The sequence below is a fragment of the Terrapene carolina genome, unplaced genomic scaffold (assembly GCF_002925995.2).
Source record: "Terrapene carolina triunguis isolate 2854851 unplaced genomic scaffold, T_m_triunguis-2.0 Scaffold62, whole genome shotgun sequence".
Taxonomy (NCBI): Eukaryota; Metazoa; Chordata; order Testudines; family Emydidae; genus Terrapene; species Terrapene triunguis.
The window spans coordinates 17,024,742-17,042,323 of record NW_020664413.1 but is presented as its reverse complement, the minus strand read 5'-3'; the positions used below and the strand labels follow the sequence as shown (position 1 = coordinate 17,042,323).

Sequence of the window (17,582 nt, the reverse complement as noted above, 5' to 3'; positions counted from 1 at the left end):
GGGGCTCCGGCCGCCCTCCCCCGCGGGGGGGGGCGGCCGGAGGCTTTTTCGCCTGGGGCGGCGAAAAAGCCAGAGCCGGCCCTGGAGGCGCCTGACGGGGCGCAGGGCTGAATCCCTGAGACACCCCTCCCCGCCGGGCAGAAGCCCCTACCCCACCATACTGCTGCAAGGCAGAGATCCTGAGGTTCCCCCCCCCCCCCCCCGCCGTCTGGTAGGTGGAGAATGTGGAGTGGTCTGAGGGGCTCTGTGAGCCACACTTTAATGGTAAAAGAGCTGCATGTGGCTCACGAGCCACAGTTTGGCCACCCCTGCTATAACATAATCACATTGATTTGAGACTGTAGCAGGTTTAAAAGTGCTAACAGATTTTCTGCTTAGTTGGTTACATTACTTGGGAAATATTTTGAAATATATACTATTCAGAAATTATTGGCCAAGCTTTTTGAAGGCCTTCTGCTCAATTTGTATGTAATGTAATAGGTTTTGAACATCATAGCCAATCCATTCCAGAATTTCAGAGAATGTTTTAGGCATCAGCGGGTGGAAACCTATTGATCTGAGGGGAAATTGGAAAACTGAGGGCTAGTCTGCACTAGAAGCACTACAGCGGCACAGCTGCACCGATGCAGCTGCGCTGCTGTAGCATGTCTGGTGAAGACGCTCTCTGCCAATGAGTATACATGCAAGACAGTAGCTATATGGGTGGGAGAAGCTCTCGCGCTGTCCACATTTTTCCCCTGAAGGGGGGAAAATGGGAGACACATGAAGCAGCTGCCAACTCTTTAGCACAGCCACAGCCTCATGCATCTCTGTAATTGTCTACAGGTCAAAGAACTGATAGCTGGCACTAGTTAACGCCTTCCAGCATAACAATACCCTATTTTATCTCCGTTTTTCCTCCCAATAGAGTTTAACATGTAGACATCCTGAATGACTTTTCTCCCAGACAGAAGAATAAGGGGGGGAGAGGGCAAGGGTGTGTGCGCGCGCACACAGGCCCTGGCATGGAGGGGAGAATGTGGAAGCCAGATGTAGGGAGAAACGGGAATGGGGCATAAAGAACCCTTACTAGAGAAGAGATGGGGGATCCTGGTATTGGGGAAGGGGGCACATATAGAGCTCCTAGCATGAGGGGGAAGGTGGGAATCGGGGACAGACAGAGCCTCTGGCATGGGGGTGGAGAGAGGGGAAATGAGGGGAATGAGGTTTGCACAGAGTCTTTGCCATGGGGGAGAGAATGGAGGACCCTGGGATCCAGAAGGAGGTTCACCCAGAGGCCCTGGCCTGGATGAAGTGGGATTGAAAGAGAGTGGGAATGGGGCACACGGGGATATTGGAGGACCCTGGCACACAGAGCCCCTGGCTTGAAGGGAATGGAGGAGATGGGTGGGAAAGAGGGGAATGGAGTTCAAAAAGATATAGTGATGGGATGGGGGTGGGGGGGAGAATGTCAGACCGTGGTAACAGGAAGAGGGTAGAATGAGAGGCAGACAGAGACACACATCCACCCCCCACCCTCCCAGGGAAGTTGCAGGGAATCCCTGAAAAAGAAGAGGATTGTGCGCACACGCCTCAGAGAGAGGGAATGAGAGGAAGCCCATGGTATGTGCATTGAGGTCAGCCTACACAAGCTATGAAGTGTCTAGCATTAAGTAGACTAAGGGTATGTCTTCACTACCCGCCGGATCTAGCGGGGATCGATTTATCGCGTCTAGTCTAGATGCGATAAATTGACCCCCAAGCGCTCTCCTGTCGACTCCTGTACTCCAGTGCCGCGAGAGGTGCAAGCAGAGTTGAGGGGGGAGCAGCAGCAGTCGTAAGTCAATCTCATTACATAGACTTCAGCTACGTTATTCATGTAGCTGTAGTTGCGTAACTTAGATCGATCCTCTCCTCTCCTCCCCCCCTCCCCCCCCCCCCCCCGGCCAGTGTAGACCAGGGCTAAGTGGATTAACTAGACAGCTGTGCTTAGACCATTGGTCCACAGGGACGTATGCTTGGGATCAACTGTTCGTAATCTTCCTTTGGGTTACAATTAGGGTTCTTTGTCACCTTGACACATTAATCCCAACTATACGTACAAAATGATGGGATTGAAATTAGTTGTTGCCACTCAAGAAAGATCTTGGCGTCATTGCGGATAGTTCTCTGAAAACATTTGCTCAATGTGCAGCGGCAGTCAAAAAAGCTAACAGAATGTTAGGAACCATTAGGAAGGGGATAAATCAGAAGACAGAAAATATCAGAATGCTACTATATTAAATCCATGGTATGCTCACACCTTGAATACTGGTCGCTCCATCTTAAAAATAAAAAAGTAAAAAAATTAGAATTAAAGGTACAGAGAAGGGCAACAAAAATTATTAAGCCTATGGAATAGCTTTCATATGAGGGGAGGTTAAAAGACTGGGACTTTCCAGCTTGGGAAAGAGATGGCTAAGGGAGTAGATATGCTAGAGGTCTATAAAATCACAATTGATGTTGAGAAAATGAATAAGGAAGTGTTATTTACTCCTTCACATAACACAAGAACAAAAGGTCACCCAATGAGGTTAATAGGCTTAAAACAAAAGGAAAGTACTACTTCACACAATGCACAGTCAACCTGTGGATCTCATCGCCAGGGGATGTCGTGAAGGCCAGAACTATAATGGGGTTCAAAAAAGAACTAGATAAGTTCCTGGGGGAAGATCCATCAATGGCTGTTCGCCAAGATGGTCGGGGATGCAACCCCATGCTCTGGGTGTCCCTAGCTTCTGACTGCCAGTAGCTGGGAGTGGACGAGAGGGGATGGATCACTCAATGATTGCCTGTTCTGTTCATTCCGTTTGAAGAACTTGGCCTTGGCCTCTGTCGGAAGACAGGATCCTGGGCTAGATGGACCATTGGTCTGACCCAGTATGGTGGTGGTTACGTATCATTATTAATTAAGTCATATAATTAACTAAGATGTTAAAACTGACCCATTGCCACCTTTAGCTAGTTGTAATTCTTTTGATGCTAGCCTTAAGCTTGGAGAATTATAATGCTGGAACTTGCCAATGTTACTTTGCAGTCATTAGGTTTTTCATAGACTTTATCGCTTTTATGTAAAACCACAGTGGACCAACCTGAATGTGAAGTAAGTTGCATGTGGAGTTACTCAATACAATCTTTCTCTGTAACAGTATCTCCTAATGCTATGCTAATCAAAAGGACAGACTTCACTATTTAAATAGGAGTGCCCTCATTAAATTAACAATACAAGGGAATGATGATTTTTTAAAAACATGGGTGCATATGAAGATTAACTTTTAATTCCTATGAGGTTCATGTGTTGGTTTAATTGGAAGAGGAAAGACCTAAGAGCCAGGACTTGTGGGTTCTATTCCCAGCTCTTCTATTGAGCTCAGTGACTTTCACCTGTCAGTTTCTGCATCTGAATAATGGGGCTTACAGTTCTTACTTAACAAGTTTGTCAGGCTTACCTTAAATAATGTTTGTAAAGTGCTTGAAAGCCAGATCTTCACTACAAAGTTTTGCTGGCATAGCTGTGTTGTTTAGTAGTGTGAAAAAACCACATCCCTAACCCACATAGCTATGCCAGCAGCCCCCTCCCACACATGTAGGTGCAGCTTATACAGGCAAAAACAGTTCTTTTGTAGGTATAGCCTATGTCATTCATGGAGATGGTTTAACTATACTAGAAAAATAACTCGTTTTATTGGTGTACACTATCTTCACAAGGGGTTTTTGCCAATATAGTTGTATAGCCTTTGTATTGTAGACTAGCCTTAAGATCCTTGAATGAAGTTGTGATTAATACAAAATAACATTAGTTGTAATAGTTGCACTGTTTATGCTTTCATAGGACAGAAGCATGAAAAAAAACACCCTTCCCAATCCGTCACCTTCTATCAGCTAGCTAGCAATGGTACACACTGTGAAAATTTGTCTTAGCTTAATGTTGCATCAGAGGTAAATTGTATAAAATGTCCATATAACTAGATTGGTGAAATTATTATTGTAAAATCTACTATATGAGATAATTATTCAGATAAGTTAATTGTCGTGTTCACCAGTCTCCAGTATCTCTTTCATTATTGTTCATCACCTCAGAGCTTTGATTGCTGATAACACTTATGCTTTAGGTCATATTGTTGAGAAATGTTCAAAATGTTACAAAGCTATATAATATATATTTTATTGATCTTCAGTGAAAGGAAGTTAGGTTGCAGTCTGTGTTGTATAGCTAATGAACCACAAGCACGTTACCTCTTTCAGTAACAAGTCATGCAGTTTAAACAAGTTCAGTCAGTTTTGTTTTTCCTTACCAGCTAATGGACTTTCCTTCAGTTTGTTATTCTGTTGGTTAGAGTTAATCTTCATACTATTGCATCAGCTGATGTGTGGCAGATACACCAGTGTATATCTGCTAATGATGGCAAAATATTAAGATCTTTGATCTAAATAGGAACTCCCTCTTTCCTCCCTATTACAGGCTGTGTATGCCCCTCTTCTGCCATACCAGGATCCCCCAATCTCTCCCGTAACTGGGAGTCCTGTGTGTCCCATTCTTTCCTGTTCCCCTCTTCCACTTCTCCTTCTAGTTTTGTTGCTTTTAAAAGTATTCTGGAGTGATAAATTCAAATGGAGGTAATAATTTTACATTATGTAGTTATCCTCCATTTTAAATTTTTAGTTTGACAGTTGTTAAAAAGTCAAATTTGAAAATCATACTTGTATGAAAACATTATACCTACTGTTGTTACAAGTAATCCCTAATATTGCAAAAAATGAAAGAAATAAAATATTTATTGGTCCTTTCACTATATTAACTTTGTGCTTTTGACACCACTTTGTGGGTGGTCCATTTCACTGTTCTACTAATGGTCAGGTGAACTTCCTGTTTCATGCACTGGCATGAGATCCTTGTACTTTTGTTCTGAGGGTAGATCCCAGGTTCTGCAAGAGTGTTACCAGTAACACAGCAGTATTGAGACTAGTCTCCCTTTCATTTCTCTGGCTTCTATATATGGCAGGGAGTACAGGGAGTCTGATGTTAAGGCTGTGGGAGTCCTTTCACTGGCTTGAGGAGCATCACGAGTATGGGAGCCAATTCCGCAGGCCACGGAACAGAAAGCACCTGGTGGCAGCAGGGACAGACAAACCATTGGGGGGGAAGAGAGACAGAGAGAGAGGAAGGATGCCCTCCTCCAAAATAAGACCAATCGAGACAAGGGTCAACCTGCCTCTTCCCCCTTTTCCTCCCTAGAGCTAGGAGTGCAGCAGAACCAGGAGGTGCAAGATCCTGGAGGGAATCCTTTGTTCAACTCACTAGATGCCTCCATAGAAGTAGGGCCAGGAGAAAGTAGTGGGAAAGAAGTAGGACCTGGAGAGCAGTTGTATCTCCCGTCTCAGGAACGAGGAAGCCAGGAGAAAATCTCCACTTCTAGAGAGCTGAAAGGCAGTGGGGATTCCACATCCCTGGTGTGACTCTCTCTGCAGCAATGATCGGGCTCAGAAGAACCATGGCAATCCCCTTCCCAGCTTCATCCATAGGGAGTTGGAAAGTAGCATGTTGGAAGGCTGAATGAAAGTTAACAGGGAAGACGCCTTGGCAGTAGCGTGAGGCTAGACGTGTTTGTGAGTTTCAGACCAGCTCTTGCTCCCCCGCTTGAGACAATCATATCAACAAAAACGTAAAGAACGATCTGTGTAAAACATTATAAAAAAGGAATTTAAGAAATGTCTGGGGAGGCGGTTAGAAAATTGAGGGTTTTTTAATTAGGCCGTTTAAAAGAAATCTTTTGACTGTTTCTTTAATCTTGAACTTATTTCTATACAACATTAAAATAGGTAGTGCTTTGATGGAAACTTACTAAATGTCTGCTTCACCTGGAATCTCTCAGATCAAGAAATGACTGATTCATTTAAATAAGAAAAGACCTTAACGGTAATCTTTAATTTACACAGAAGATGGTTCAATGAACAGCCAAGAATTCAGACATTAATCACACTCTCTAATTTGTCATTCATGTTAACTGAAACACAACGGTTAGCACTTTGATTTTTCAACTGTAATCAGTTTGAGTTTAAAAATTCAGATTCTGTTTAATTCCAGTCTTGACTGGAATCCACATTGTATGTATTGAAGCCTTCAATTAAAACCATGAATGTGAATGCTTATGGTAACATAAAAGCTAGGCCTCTATGTTCATTAAAATAAACTTGCTTGTGTCTGCTGTCCATTGAGATGCCCACATATACCTGGCTCTAATAGCAAGTGTGTTTTGTGCTTTGTAAAGCGATATTTCAAAAAGGGAGGAGTAGAAATACAAGGACCAGGGATTCTTTAATGACTTCTCCATATCCACATTCTCTGCTTGTGTTGCTGAAGCAAACTTGTGACTTCATCTCAGTTTCCTCTATTTAAATGACTCCAACACAGAAGCATTTTTCTTGGGCAAGAGGAGATGCCTAATATAACTCCATAACCCTCCCACATCTCTACTCAGACCATCCATTTGTCTCCATTATATATCTATAAATTTGCTCCTTTCTCCCTCCCTTCTACCATCTGGGCAAATTTACAGGTCTATCATCACATCTACAGCCTTTTCTGTGGGTAGACCTTCTGAATCCTCATTTGTGTCTTCATTTCTTTCCTTTCAGTTTGACTGTGCTGTAGCATTCTCCTCAAATCATAGCTTGTAAAACTCTAGCATGTCCAGAATGTTACTGCCTCCCTTCTCCCATGTAGAAAGAAAAATTACTCTCTCAGCCTGTAAAAACACCATTGGCTTCCCATTCATTTAAGTATCCCATTTTAAAATTGCTCTCCTGGTCTGTGTAATCTCCAAAGACTTCCTTCAGCATATCTCACCCTGCTCCTCATTCTTTATTTCCTCCCTGCTCCTTCTGTTCATCTAGCATTGACTTCTGTTCTTCTGCATACTTTTGCCGCCCGTGTGGAAAAGCCTTTTCTCTTTTGCTGCTCCTGTTCTTTACAACAGTCTTTCTGAATCTCTTCATGGATGGTTCATCTCATGTAAAAGCTTACTTGAATATGTAATTTCTTTGTGTATTCTTAATTTCTCTTCTCCTCTGCAGCTGGGCTTCAGTTTTAGTTATAAAAAAAAAATTATAGGGTGGAATATTTAGAAAAGCTCAGCATTGGTCTTGCTTTGCTTTTTACATCCATTGCTGCCACAAATAGCTGAAGAACTGGATGGACCAGACAAAACCGTCAGTAGTCCTATATACAATGACTAAGAAATGGCCATGAGTACGGCTACCATGTGCTGTGGATTTATTTTCTATATGGCTTAATGCTGCTTTTTGGTTGTTGGTAGTGTCGTTTCTTTTTAAAGACACATGAAAAAGAAAACACGCCTTTTTGCTGTCTCCTGTCCTATATCACTGACTTTAAAAAACTGACAGCCAGCAGAGAACATTAAGAAATATTTTGTTTGTTTATTGTGTGGAGTAGAGTTTGGCAGGTATAAGGGGAGGGCATGTATTTTTCAAGGTTGAGTTGTTTTAACTGGTAATTGTCAGGTTCTTTTAGATGGCAGAGAACCTGTTTTCCACATTACCCATTGTATATTATTCGGTGTGTAGAGTAGAATTAGTTATCCTTTTGGATATGGTTTATTAAATATTGTAAGTATACTTGTCCATAGTATGACAACACTAGAAAATAAAGATGAAGAATCTGAACTTCAGAAAACTAGCTGGAAACTCTGTGTATACACCTCTACCCTGATATAACGCGACCCGATATAACACGAATTCGGATATAACGCGGTAAAGCAGCGTTCTGGGGCGGGGGGAAAGGAGGGCCTGCGCGCCCTGTGGATCAAAGCCAGTTCGATTATAACGCGGTTTCACCTATAACGCGGTAAGATTTTTTGGCTCCCAAGGACTGTGTTATATTGGGGTAGAGGTGTATTTTCCTAGTTCTGAATCTTCTCTTTTGGTAGACTTCTTAGAAGTTAACTGGGTAATATAAAATTTAGCTACATCTCTTCTGAAGCAAACGGAACCATCTGTGACGTTGCACTCTATATGCTTTTATGAAAATATGCTAATGAGTTTGAATATAATGTAACTGAAATATGCTTCATTCAAAAGGTCTCTTGTAAGGTATTACAAAGCTTATAATCTACTGAGTGTGGTCATCCTATTTGTATAAATGTATCCTCTCGTATCTGAAACGAGAAATATAACTCTGAGGGCCTATTGTAATTATGCAAAGTGTGGGCCATTAATGGTGGTTTGGAATCTTGATGACTCCCATTAACCAGTACAATTGTTTGTAGATGGCTCTGTTTTACTGGTAAGTCTTCCTGTATACATGTTTTCTGGCAAGTGGGTAATGAAGTCTTGCAGTGACATGTGATCATGTCACCTGAACTGGAATCCATCTTTAACCTGGTGCTTTTCCATTGAGAAGGAGAGGGTGGGAACCCAGAGGGACAAAGGATTCCCGCCTTATGCAAAAGAGATATCAATGGGTGGAAGAGAACAAAAGGGGGCAGCCATCATGAGGAATCCCCCAGCTACCACCTGAGCTGGGACAAGGGCTGTACCAGGGGAAAGGACTGTGCCCAGACTAGGAAGGCGTCCAGTCTGTGAAAGAAACTTATTGAAACATCTCTGAGGGTGAGATTTTATCTGTATTCAGTTTTATTACTGTATTAGACTTTAGATTTATGTGTTTTATTTTATTTTACTTGATAATTCATTTTGTTCTGTCTGTCACTACTTGGAACCACTTGAATCCTACTTTCTGTATTTAATAAAATCACTTTTTACTGATTAATTAACCCAGAGTATGTATTAATACCTGGGGGTGGGGGTGAGAACAGCTGTCCATATCTCTCTATCAGTGTTATAGAGGGCGAACAATTTAAGTTTACCCTGTATAAGCTTTATACAGGGTAAAACGGATTTATTTGGGGTTTAGACTCCATTAGGAGTTGGGCATCTGAGTGTTAAAGACAGGAACACTTCTGTAAGTTGCTTTCAGTTAAGTCTGCAGCTTTGGGGCACGTGGTTCAGACCCTGGGTCTGTGTTGGAGCAGACTGGCGTGTCTGGCTCAACAAGACAGGGTGCTGGAGTCCTAAGCTGGCAGGGAAAGCAGGGGCAGAAGTAGTCTTGGCACATCAGTTGGCAGTTCCTAAGGGGGTTTCTGTGATCCAACCCGTCACACCATCAACTTATATTGATCCAGAAACTTCTGGTTAGATTTAAGTTATATTGCTGATGAGAACCAGCACTGAACAGAATAAAAACAGACCCTTTGGCCTACACCTTAGGAAAAAAAGTGAACTGGCAATTTGAGATGATTCTTCCAATTAAATGGCAGAGAAATTAATATAGACCAATAGGATCTAAACTACCTTTCTCTCTGAGACAAGTTTATTTAATCTAGGATAGGCATTGGAAGGAAAGAAAGAGTATATTTTTTTTCTTGGCGCAGGCATTACAGTAGTAAAAATAGACAAATGCAAACAATTTAAGTTAAGATGTGCGTCTTTGGATTTAAATAAGCATTTAACACAGCTCACCTGTACCTGAAAATAGGCCAGTTATAGCACAAGAATATATGTTATCTATCATCTATAACAGAGGGAAGCTGATCACAGAAGCAACGAAAGGCAGGCCAAGAAGTCTAGAGATGAAGAATGCACTTAGTGGCCTTGGCAAACTAGCTTCTTTTCTGTCCCTTTTGAGTACCTCAACTTTTTGACTCTGAAGGCTAGTATCTGCCTCCCTATCTGTGTGTAAGTTTAATTTTTTTTTACCAAAAGTAAACGCACACAACTATAATATTAACATGGATTTGTATCTTAAGTTATAGCTTAAATGAGTTTCCTGTTTGAGCTCACCAGAAAAACAAACAAACCTGCAGGTGATTGATTTAGTTCTCACCTTAGTGTTCCTGTAATTTGGGGGACCACTATTTTAGACCCCACAGCCTGCAAAAAGTGCACCCTACTTTGAAATCTGTTCCTAAAAGATGTTTGACTCTGGAATCTGTTACTACCTCATTTCAGTTGCAAGTACACAGAGCAACCTTTTTCTTTTTTGTTGAAGAAAGAAAGAAAGAAAGAAAGAGAAAGAAAAAGCAATTCACAGACAGAAGTAGTAATAATCAAATCTGAAATGTTGAAGAAATGTATTTATTACCCCTTTTCTCCCCAACCCTCTACCCCAATGTTAATTTATTGCAGCTGGGAAATTTTCTTTTAGCAAAGACTTCTTGCTAGCTCAATACTTATATATAAACAAACAATGACTTTACCTAAAATGCTCTAGTCTGTTATATTGTTCAAGCATTATGTACAAAATGTAGTTTTCTTGGTGGGTGATATCCAAAGTAGTACTTAAAAGTGTGATGAAATTATTAAACTGGCTATCTCTATTGACAGCATCAACAAAGAGAGCATTGTGGATGTTGAAGGCGTTGTGAGGAAAGTGCATCAGAAAATTGGAGGCTGTACTCAGCAAGATGTTGAGCTGCACGTTCAAAAGGTAACATGTTTTTAAGCAAATAGTGCACCTGGGTAATTATTTCTGACACCTTTTTTAATACAAATTTATCAAAAATGTCAAATTTATGTTTTCAGTAAAAGTTCATAAGATTTGTAGACTGGTCTTACAGTAAACTGCATTAAAACAAACTTAAATGCTTAATACAGTAAACATGAAGCACTTTTGTGGTTTTTGTTTGGTTTTTTTTTTACACACGCACTCATGAAATTTTAGGAATTTGTGGTTTCCATCTACTCTTTTTTAAAAAATAAATAAATAAATAAATCCTCATTTGGAATCATATTTTGAAGTTTATAGCTAGAACAGTTTATAGCTAGGATTGGCTTTTAATTCCAGTTCTGATTCTTGTCAATAGCAAATTCTGTCCATACAGATCTGCCTCTTTCTTTGTAAGCATAAGGCAGGAATTTTTTTAGAAGTTTGTTTTAGTACAGAAAAATGCATATGTCTTCACTATGATGCACAGGAGCTATGCATCATACATGTCCCCTCTAAAGTTCTGTGAAATACATTTAAGAGAGTACATAAATTCCCCATAATTTGCATATTGAGGCTGGGGAAGTGCAGTTTGATAGAATTGGTATTTAACATTTATATGGCATCTTTCACCAAAAGGACACTTAAGCACTTCACAAACTACACCCCTAGGATGACTGCATTTTAGTAGTTTGTATGGGTAAAGTTCAGCAGCCAGTCAATGTATAATACATTACACAGGTGCAGTGGGGAGGTATATTTTAGCCAAGAATATTGAGGAAAGCCCCTAGACTTACTAAAAGTTCCATGAAATTTGTTTTAATAATCATGCAAATCAGGCAGGCTGTGGGTTCTTATGAAAGTGTCCATACATGTCTTACCGTACATTTAGAGAGTAAGCTAAGGGACTGTCTTAATCTGTGTTTGTGCAGTGTCTAGTCCAATGGGCTCCTAATCAGGGCCTCTAGCCACTACCATATTGCCAATATAATAATACTTTAATAAGTATCCACATGGACTTCTGTTTATCTTCCTCAGAAGGGAAAAGGACTGATGTGATCTCTCAGGTTCCAAAAGCCCAGTTATGAATCATTAGGCTGGCACCTTCAGGCTCTCTCTCCTTGATGTGCTTATTCCAAAAAAGATATAAAATTAATTGTTTCCTGTTTTTTTTTGGAGGAAAGAAATGATACTATGTGTTCCCAGTACAGCCATGAGAATAAAGTCAAATAAACATCTCCCTCTTTTGACTTTTTGAGTAAATTCGCACGCTTCCAGTTAACGATTTATGCAAACAGTGTTTCATGTTTATGCCAGAAATACCTTTTTGTAAATCACCCTTTTGTTTTGAGCTGGGTTTTATGCTATTTCTGTTACTGTCTCACTTTCAGATCTATGTGATCAGTTTGGCTGAGCCCCGACTGCCTTTGCAGCTGGATGATGCCGTTCGAGCTGAGGTGGAAGGAGAGGAGGTGAAAACTTTTGTCCCTAACACACCTGTGAATTTTCATTGTATTTGTAGTTGAGCAAAAACATGAAAACACTTCTTAATGCAGTGATTTTTGCTTTTTGACTTTTATTTAACTTCCTTTACATCCAGATTGTGTGTTCCCTGAAACATTCTCATCTATGTGATACTTGCTGTGGTACAGTGGGTAGTCAGAGCTGCATAATTTGCAGATACTGTTCTGTTGTACCAATTAGTGTTACAGGACCACTTTCTGAAACAAGTACTTGTGCATGTTTCAGGCTTTTGGCAGCCCTCGAGGCTAGTTTATGCGTTGTATCCATTGTGAAAGGCCACATCTTGAACACTCGTGATCACACTGGGGGAACAAAGAACTGGTCATAGATTGCAAGGCCAGAAGGGAACATTGTGATCATCTAATCTCACCTCCTGTATAACACAGGCCATGGAAGTTCCCCAAAATAATTGCTTTTGAACTAGAACATATAATTAAAAAAAAAAAAAAAAAAGAATCTTGATTAAAAAATTGCCAGAGATAGAGAATCTAGCACAATTCTTGTTTGGATTGTTCTACTAAGCCCCTCAAAATAGTATTAGAAGTCCTCCAACTGGATTTGCAAATACTGCAAATGCTTTATAACCAAAGTGTGTTTCACTCTATGGAATGTATTTCTTTGTGTGTATGTTTTCATTACATACTTTTTGTACAACTGTTTAGGAAGGAAGAGCTACTGTAAACCAAGATACACGGCTGGACAACAGAGTAATTGATCTGAGGGTAAGGAACTGGTTATGTTACATGGTTAACTGCAGCAAATTAGAGCTTGAATATCCATGAGAACCCCAGGATTTAAGTTAATTGTTTTGAGCTCATGTTAACTGATCATTATAAATAACATTGGGGAAAAAACTATTGCACTAGTAATAATTGTGCTAAACATGCACTTGAATTGAAATCCCACCAAGATTTCAGTGTTTCATGATATAAAGGTACATGGATTTTAAACAGTGTCCATGTCCTCTTAGATATCTGATTGACATAGAATTCCAAGGATTCAGGTAAGAAAGTACTCGATGAATACAGGAGAGAGATACTGGATGACAAAATAAGGACTCGAAAGCATTTTGGGATGTAAGTCAGAGATGTATGTGGCTCAGTGAGCTCATTTTAATTTGAGTTTTTGGTCAAGATTTGAATTCAAGTTCCACAATGGATCTATGAAAGGTTAGATCCATTGTGGAACTAATCCTCAATTGTATATGTCTGAAAAGCATGGGCAGCCATAGTGGGAATAGAAGAATCACAAACCTCTAAGAATTATACTATATATTCATCAGTGCTCCTTCAGAGCAATTGTCATTCCTGTTTGTAACATCATTTAAATGACCAGGATCCCATGTAAAAATTATTAAGAAATCTTTAAATTCAAACAGAACTCAAATGCAGAGTTTTGCTCTAAAGAGCAGATGGCTTTTGTTTACAAACAGTCCAAGAAAAAAAATGATGGTAGTTATTTAGATTATAGTCTTTGGGACAAACACACCAGGAAGGGGGAAAAACAATAACAGAAAATGTGGAAATGGCAGAGGTGCTTAATGACCTTTTTGTTTCGGTTTTCACCAAGAAGGTTGGTGTTGATTGGACGTCTAACATAGTTAATGCCAGTGAAAATGAGGTTGGATCAGAAGAGGCTAAAATAGGGAAAGAACAAGTTAAAAATTATGTAGACAAATTAGATGTCTTCAAGCAGGGCCTGATGAAATGCATCCTAGAATACTCAAGGAGCTGACTGAGGAGAAATCTGAGCCATCAGGAATTATCTTTGAAAAATCATGGAAGACGGGAGACATTCCAGAAGACTGGAAAAGGGCAAATCTATAAAAAGGGAAATAAGGACAATCTAGGAAATTACAGACCAGTCAACTTAACTTCTGTACCCGGAAAGATAATGGAGCAAATAATTAAGCAATCAATTTGCAAACATCTAGAAGATAATAAAATGATAAGTAGGGCTGTCAAGCGATCAAAAATATTAATCGTGATTAATCATGTGATTTTAAAAAATTAATCGCAATTAATCGCACTGTTAATAATTTGAATACCATTTATTTAAATATTTTTGGATGTTTTCTACATTTTCAAATATATTGATTTCAGTTACAACACAGGATACAAAGTGTACAGTGCTCACTATATTTATTTTGATTACAAGTGTATGCACTGTAAAAAGACAAGAAATAATATTTTTCAATTCACCCAATACAAGTACTGTAATGCAATCTCTTTATCATGAAAGTTGAATTTACAAATATAGAATTATGTACAAAAAAACTGCATTCAAAAATAAAACAATGTAAAATTTTAGAGCTTGCAAGTCTACTCAGTCCTACTTCTTGTTCAGCCAGTCGCTCAGACAAACAAGTTTGTTTACATTTGCAGGAGATAATGCTGACCATTTCTTGTTTACAATATCACCTGAAAGTGAGAACAGGCATTCTCATGGCACTGTTGTAGCAGGCATCGCAAGATATTTACATGCCAGATGCGCTAAAGATTCATATGTCCCTTCATGCTTCAACCACCATTCCAGGGGACATGCATCCATGCTGATGACGGGTTCTGCTTGATAACAATCCAAAACAGTGCGGACTGACGCATGTTCATTTTCATTATCTGAGTCATATGCCACTAGCAGAAGGCTGGTTTTCTCTTTTGGTAGTTCGGGTTCTGTAGTTTCCGCATCGGAGTGTTGCTCTTTTAGACTTCTGAAAGCATGCTCTACACCTGTCCCGATCAGATTTTGGAAGGCACTTCAGATTCTTAAATCTTGGGTCAAGTGCTTTAGCTATCTTTAGAAATCTCACATTGGTACCTTCTTTGCTTTTTGTCAAATCTGCAGTGAACGTGTTCTTAAAATGAACAAGATGTGCTGGGTCATCATCCGAGACTGCCATAACATGAAATATATGGCAGAATGCAGGTAAAACAGAGCAGGGGACGTACAATTCTCCCCCAAAGAGTTGAGTCACAAATTCAATTAACACATTTTTTTTTTAAACGAGCGTCATCAGCATGGAAGCATGTCCTCTGGAATGGTGGCTGAAGCATGAAGGGACATACTAATGTTTAGCATATCTGGCATGTAAATACCTTGCAATGCTGACTACAAAAGTGCCAGGCAAATGCCTGTTCTCACTTTCTGGTGACATTGTAAACAAGAAGAGGACAGCATTATCTCCTGTAAATGTAAACAAACTTGTTTGTCTTAGCGATTGGCTGAACAAGAAGTAGGACTGAGTGGACTTGTAGGCTCCGAAGTTTTACATAGTTTTGTTTTTTGGTGCAGTTATGTAACCAAAAAAAAATTGTGAGATTAAAGTTTAAGGGGTGATGAAGCAGTCTTTGACTGATCCACAAAGCAGCAGTGGCAATGGTCTTGATGAGAGCTCTGTTTCCTAACCAGAGGAAAAACTATTAACTTATTTTTCAGTTTTGGGAGTGTGGGAGGGATCTTTATTTACATGTATACAGATAAATAATAATAAAGCAGGAATTAGATATTGTACCGGCACTTCCTGAAAATCACAAAATGGTGAGCAATAATAGTTTGGAGGTGAATATTTAGGATCTGGAAAATGGCCATGTACAGCTAGGATATTAATGAAATACCAAGATGACTAAATAGGGAAAACTCAGAGAATGTAAAAAAATACCATTCCTTTCAAATATAGTGTTTTGAACCCAAGAAGCTTAATAAGACCTCAATTTTGAAATATAAGACGGAAGCCTTGAATATGGCACATAATTTGATGAATAATTTAGGTACTATAATACATGTCTCACATGCAGCATTATATTAGGTAGCAATGCCATCCTAAGGACACTGTTTGTCCACTTTTCCCACAACATTACCTGTGCTTTCTTCCCACACATAAAACACCTTTCCCAAGCTAATCTACAGAGCCGCTGTCCTCTGACAATTCAGATTCCTCCCAAATACCTACTACTACTATGTCAGCTTTAAGAAATTGACTGGCTAAACCACCTACCTGTTTTATTAACCTCTCTTTAACAAAACACAACCACCCTTCTGCTGCACATCATGCATTTGCCTTTACTAAAGGCAGGTCCACAATGGGGCGGGGGATCGATCTAGGAAACGCAACTTCAGCTACAAGAATAGCGTAGCTGAAGTCGATGTTTCCTAGATCGAACTAAATTTACTTACTTCGGGTCCACGCGGCGCAGGCAGGCTCCCCCGTCGACAGCGCTTCCTCCTCTCGGCGAGCAGGAGTTCCGCAGTCAACGGGGGAGCGCTTCTGGGATCAATCTATCGCGTCCAGATGAGATGCGATAAATCGATCCCAGAAGATCGATCTCTACCCGCCGAATCAGGCCGGTAGTGTGGACCAGCCCTCAGTAACAGTGTGATCTATTGATATGGCCCTGTTCTTCCTTCACTGCTCCTCCTTTTTATTTTCCCAGATTCCCCACTGAAATTCTATTTGTGTGAACTCCTCAGGGTAAGGATAGTGTCTTTTTATCTGTGTTGGGAGATGTGCAGCACCCTCTTTGGAGCTGTTAATGTAATAAGTAATAATGACACAGGTTCTCAATAAACAAATGTGAGAGAATGGAAAGCCAACAATCAGTGGTCATTCATTTCATTGAAAAGTGCTGGTATCAAGTTAATTGGAGATTTGTATGAACACCGGATCTCCTCTTCTCAGCAACTAAGATTAATTTGGATTATTATCACAGAAATTTTTATTTGCAGCAAGATTAATTACTGTAGGATGCTGAGCACCCTCCACTCTCTCTCTCTCCTCTGGAGGTACTCAGCAGCATCTCATTGAACTAGTCCCTTCATCAGTATCATATTTTAATAAAGCATTTGGTAGGGTCTCAGAATCTTACTCAGAAAACTAGGTTACTTGTGAACTAATGCTGTCATGTGAACGTTGATTGAAAGAACATTAAAAAAAAAAGGTAGTGGTAAAGGCAGTGTGTGAAATTGCAAGCAGAAGTCTGGTGGAGTACTGTGGAGTCCATTTTTATTTAATATCTTTGATGATCTGGCAGAGGGGCGAAGCAGCATGCTAATGAAATCCACTAGAGATACTGGAAATGGCTGTGAACTTCGAGGAGGACAGAGAAATAATATGGAGGGACCTAAAGTTAGAAATATTGGCAGGAAATAACAAATTGAGATTAGACTTGGCCATAATGCAAGCTAATGCATCTGAGGAGAAAAAACTTGTAGCAGACTTACACAGTGAGAGAGAAACCAGGAAAGCTGTAATGCCAAAACAAACATAAGGGACAGAGACGAAAGAGATGAGGCGAGGCTAAGATAGTGTGGAGTAACTGTGATCTCACTTGTCTCTAGTTTACAGGCCTGTTAAATTCTTCAAAACTCTAGGGGAAATTCTAGGGAAGATCCTACCAACCTGTCACCTTAGACAATTTTCTTGTCTTAATGTCCATTATATGCAACTAGTGATCTTCAGGAGGATGGACTCTCCTGCGTCTCTTTCCACCTCAGATGTCCTCACTATTGTCAATTCCCCAAATGCCACAAAAACTCTTGGTCC

The 17,582-nt window shown here is 40.1% G+C and overlaps 1 protein-coding gene across 1 annotated transcript in view; it reads left to right on the top strand.

Moving 5' to 3' along the window:
• DARS (aspartyl-tRNA synthetase) overlaps nucleotides 1-17,582 on the top strand; it is a 68,835-nt gene that overhangs the window by 27,311 nt on the left and 23,942 nt on the right. Inside the window, exons 5-7 of the mRNA XM_024198800.3 lie at nucleotides 10,420-10,522; nucleotides 11,911-11,991; nucleotides 12,706-12,765. Of these exons, the coding sequence (XP_024054568.1) occupies nucleotides 10,420-10,522; nucleotides 11,911-11,991; nucleotides 12,706-12,765 (244 nt within the window). The remainder of the gene's footprint in view (nucleotides 1-10,419; nucleotides 10,523-11,910; nucleotides 11,992-12,705; nucleotides 12,766-17,582) is intronic.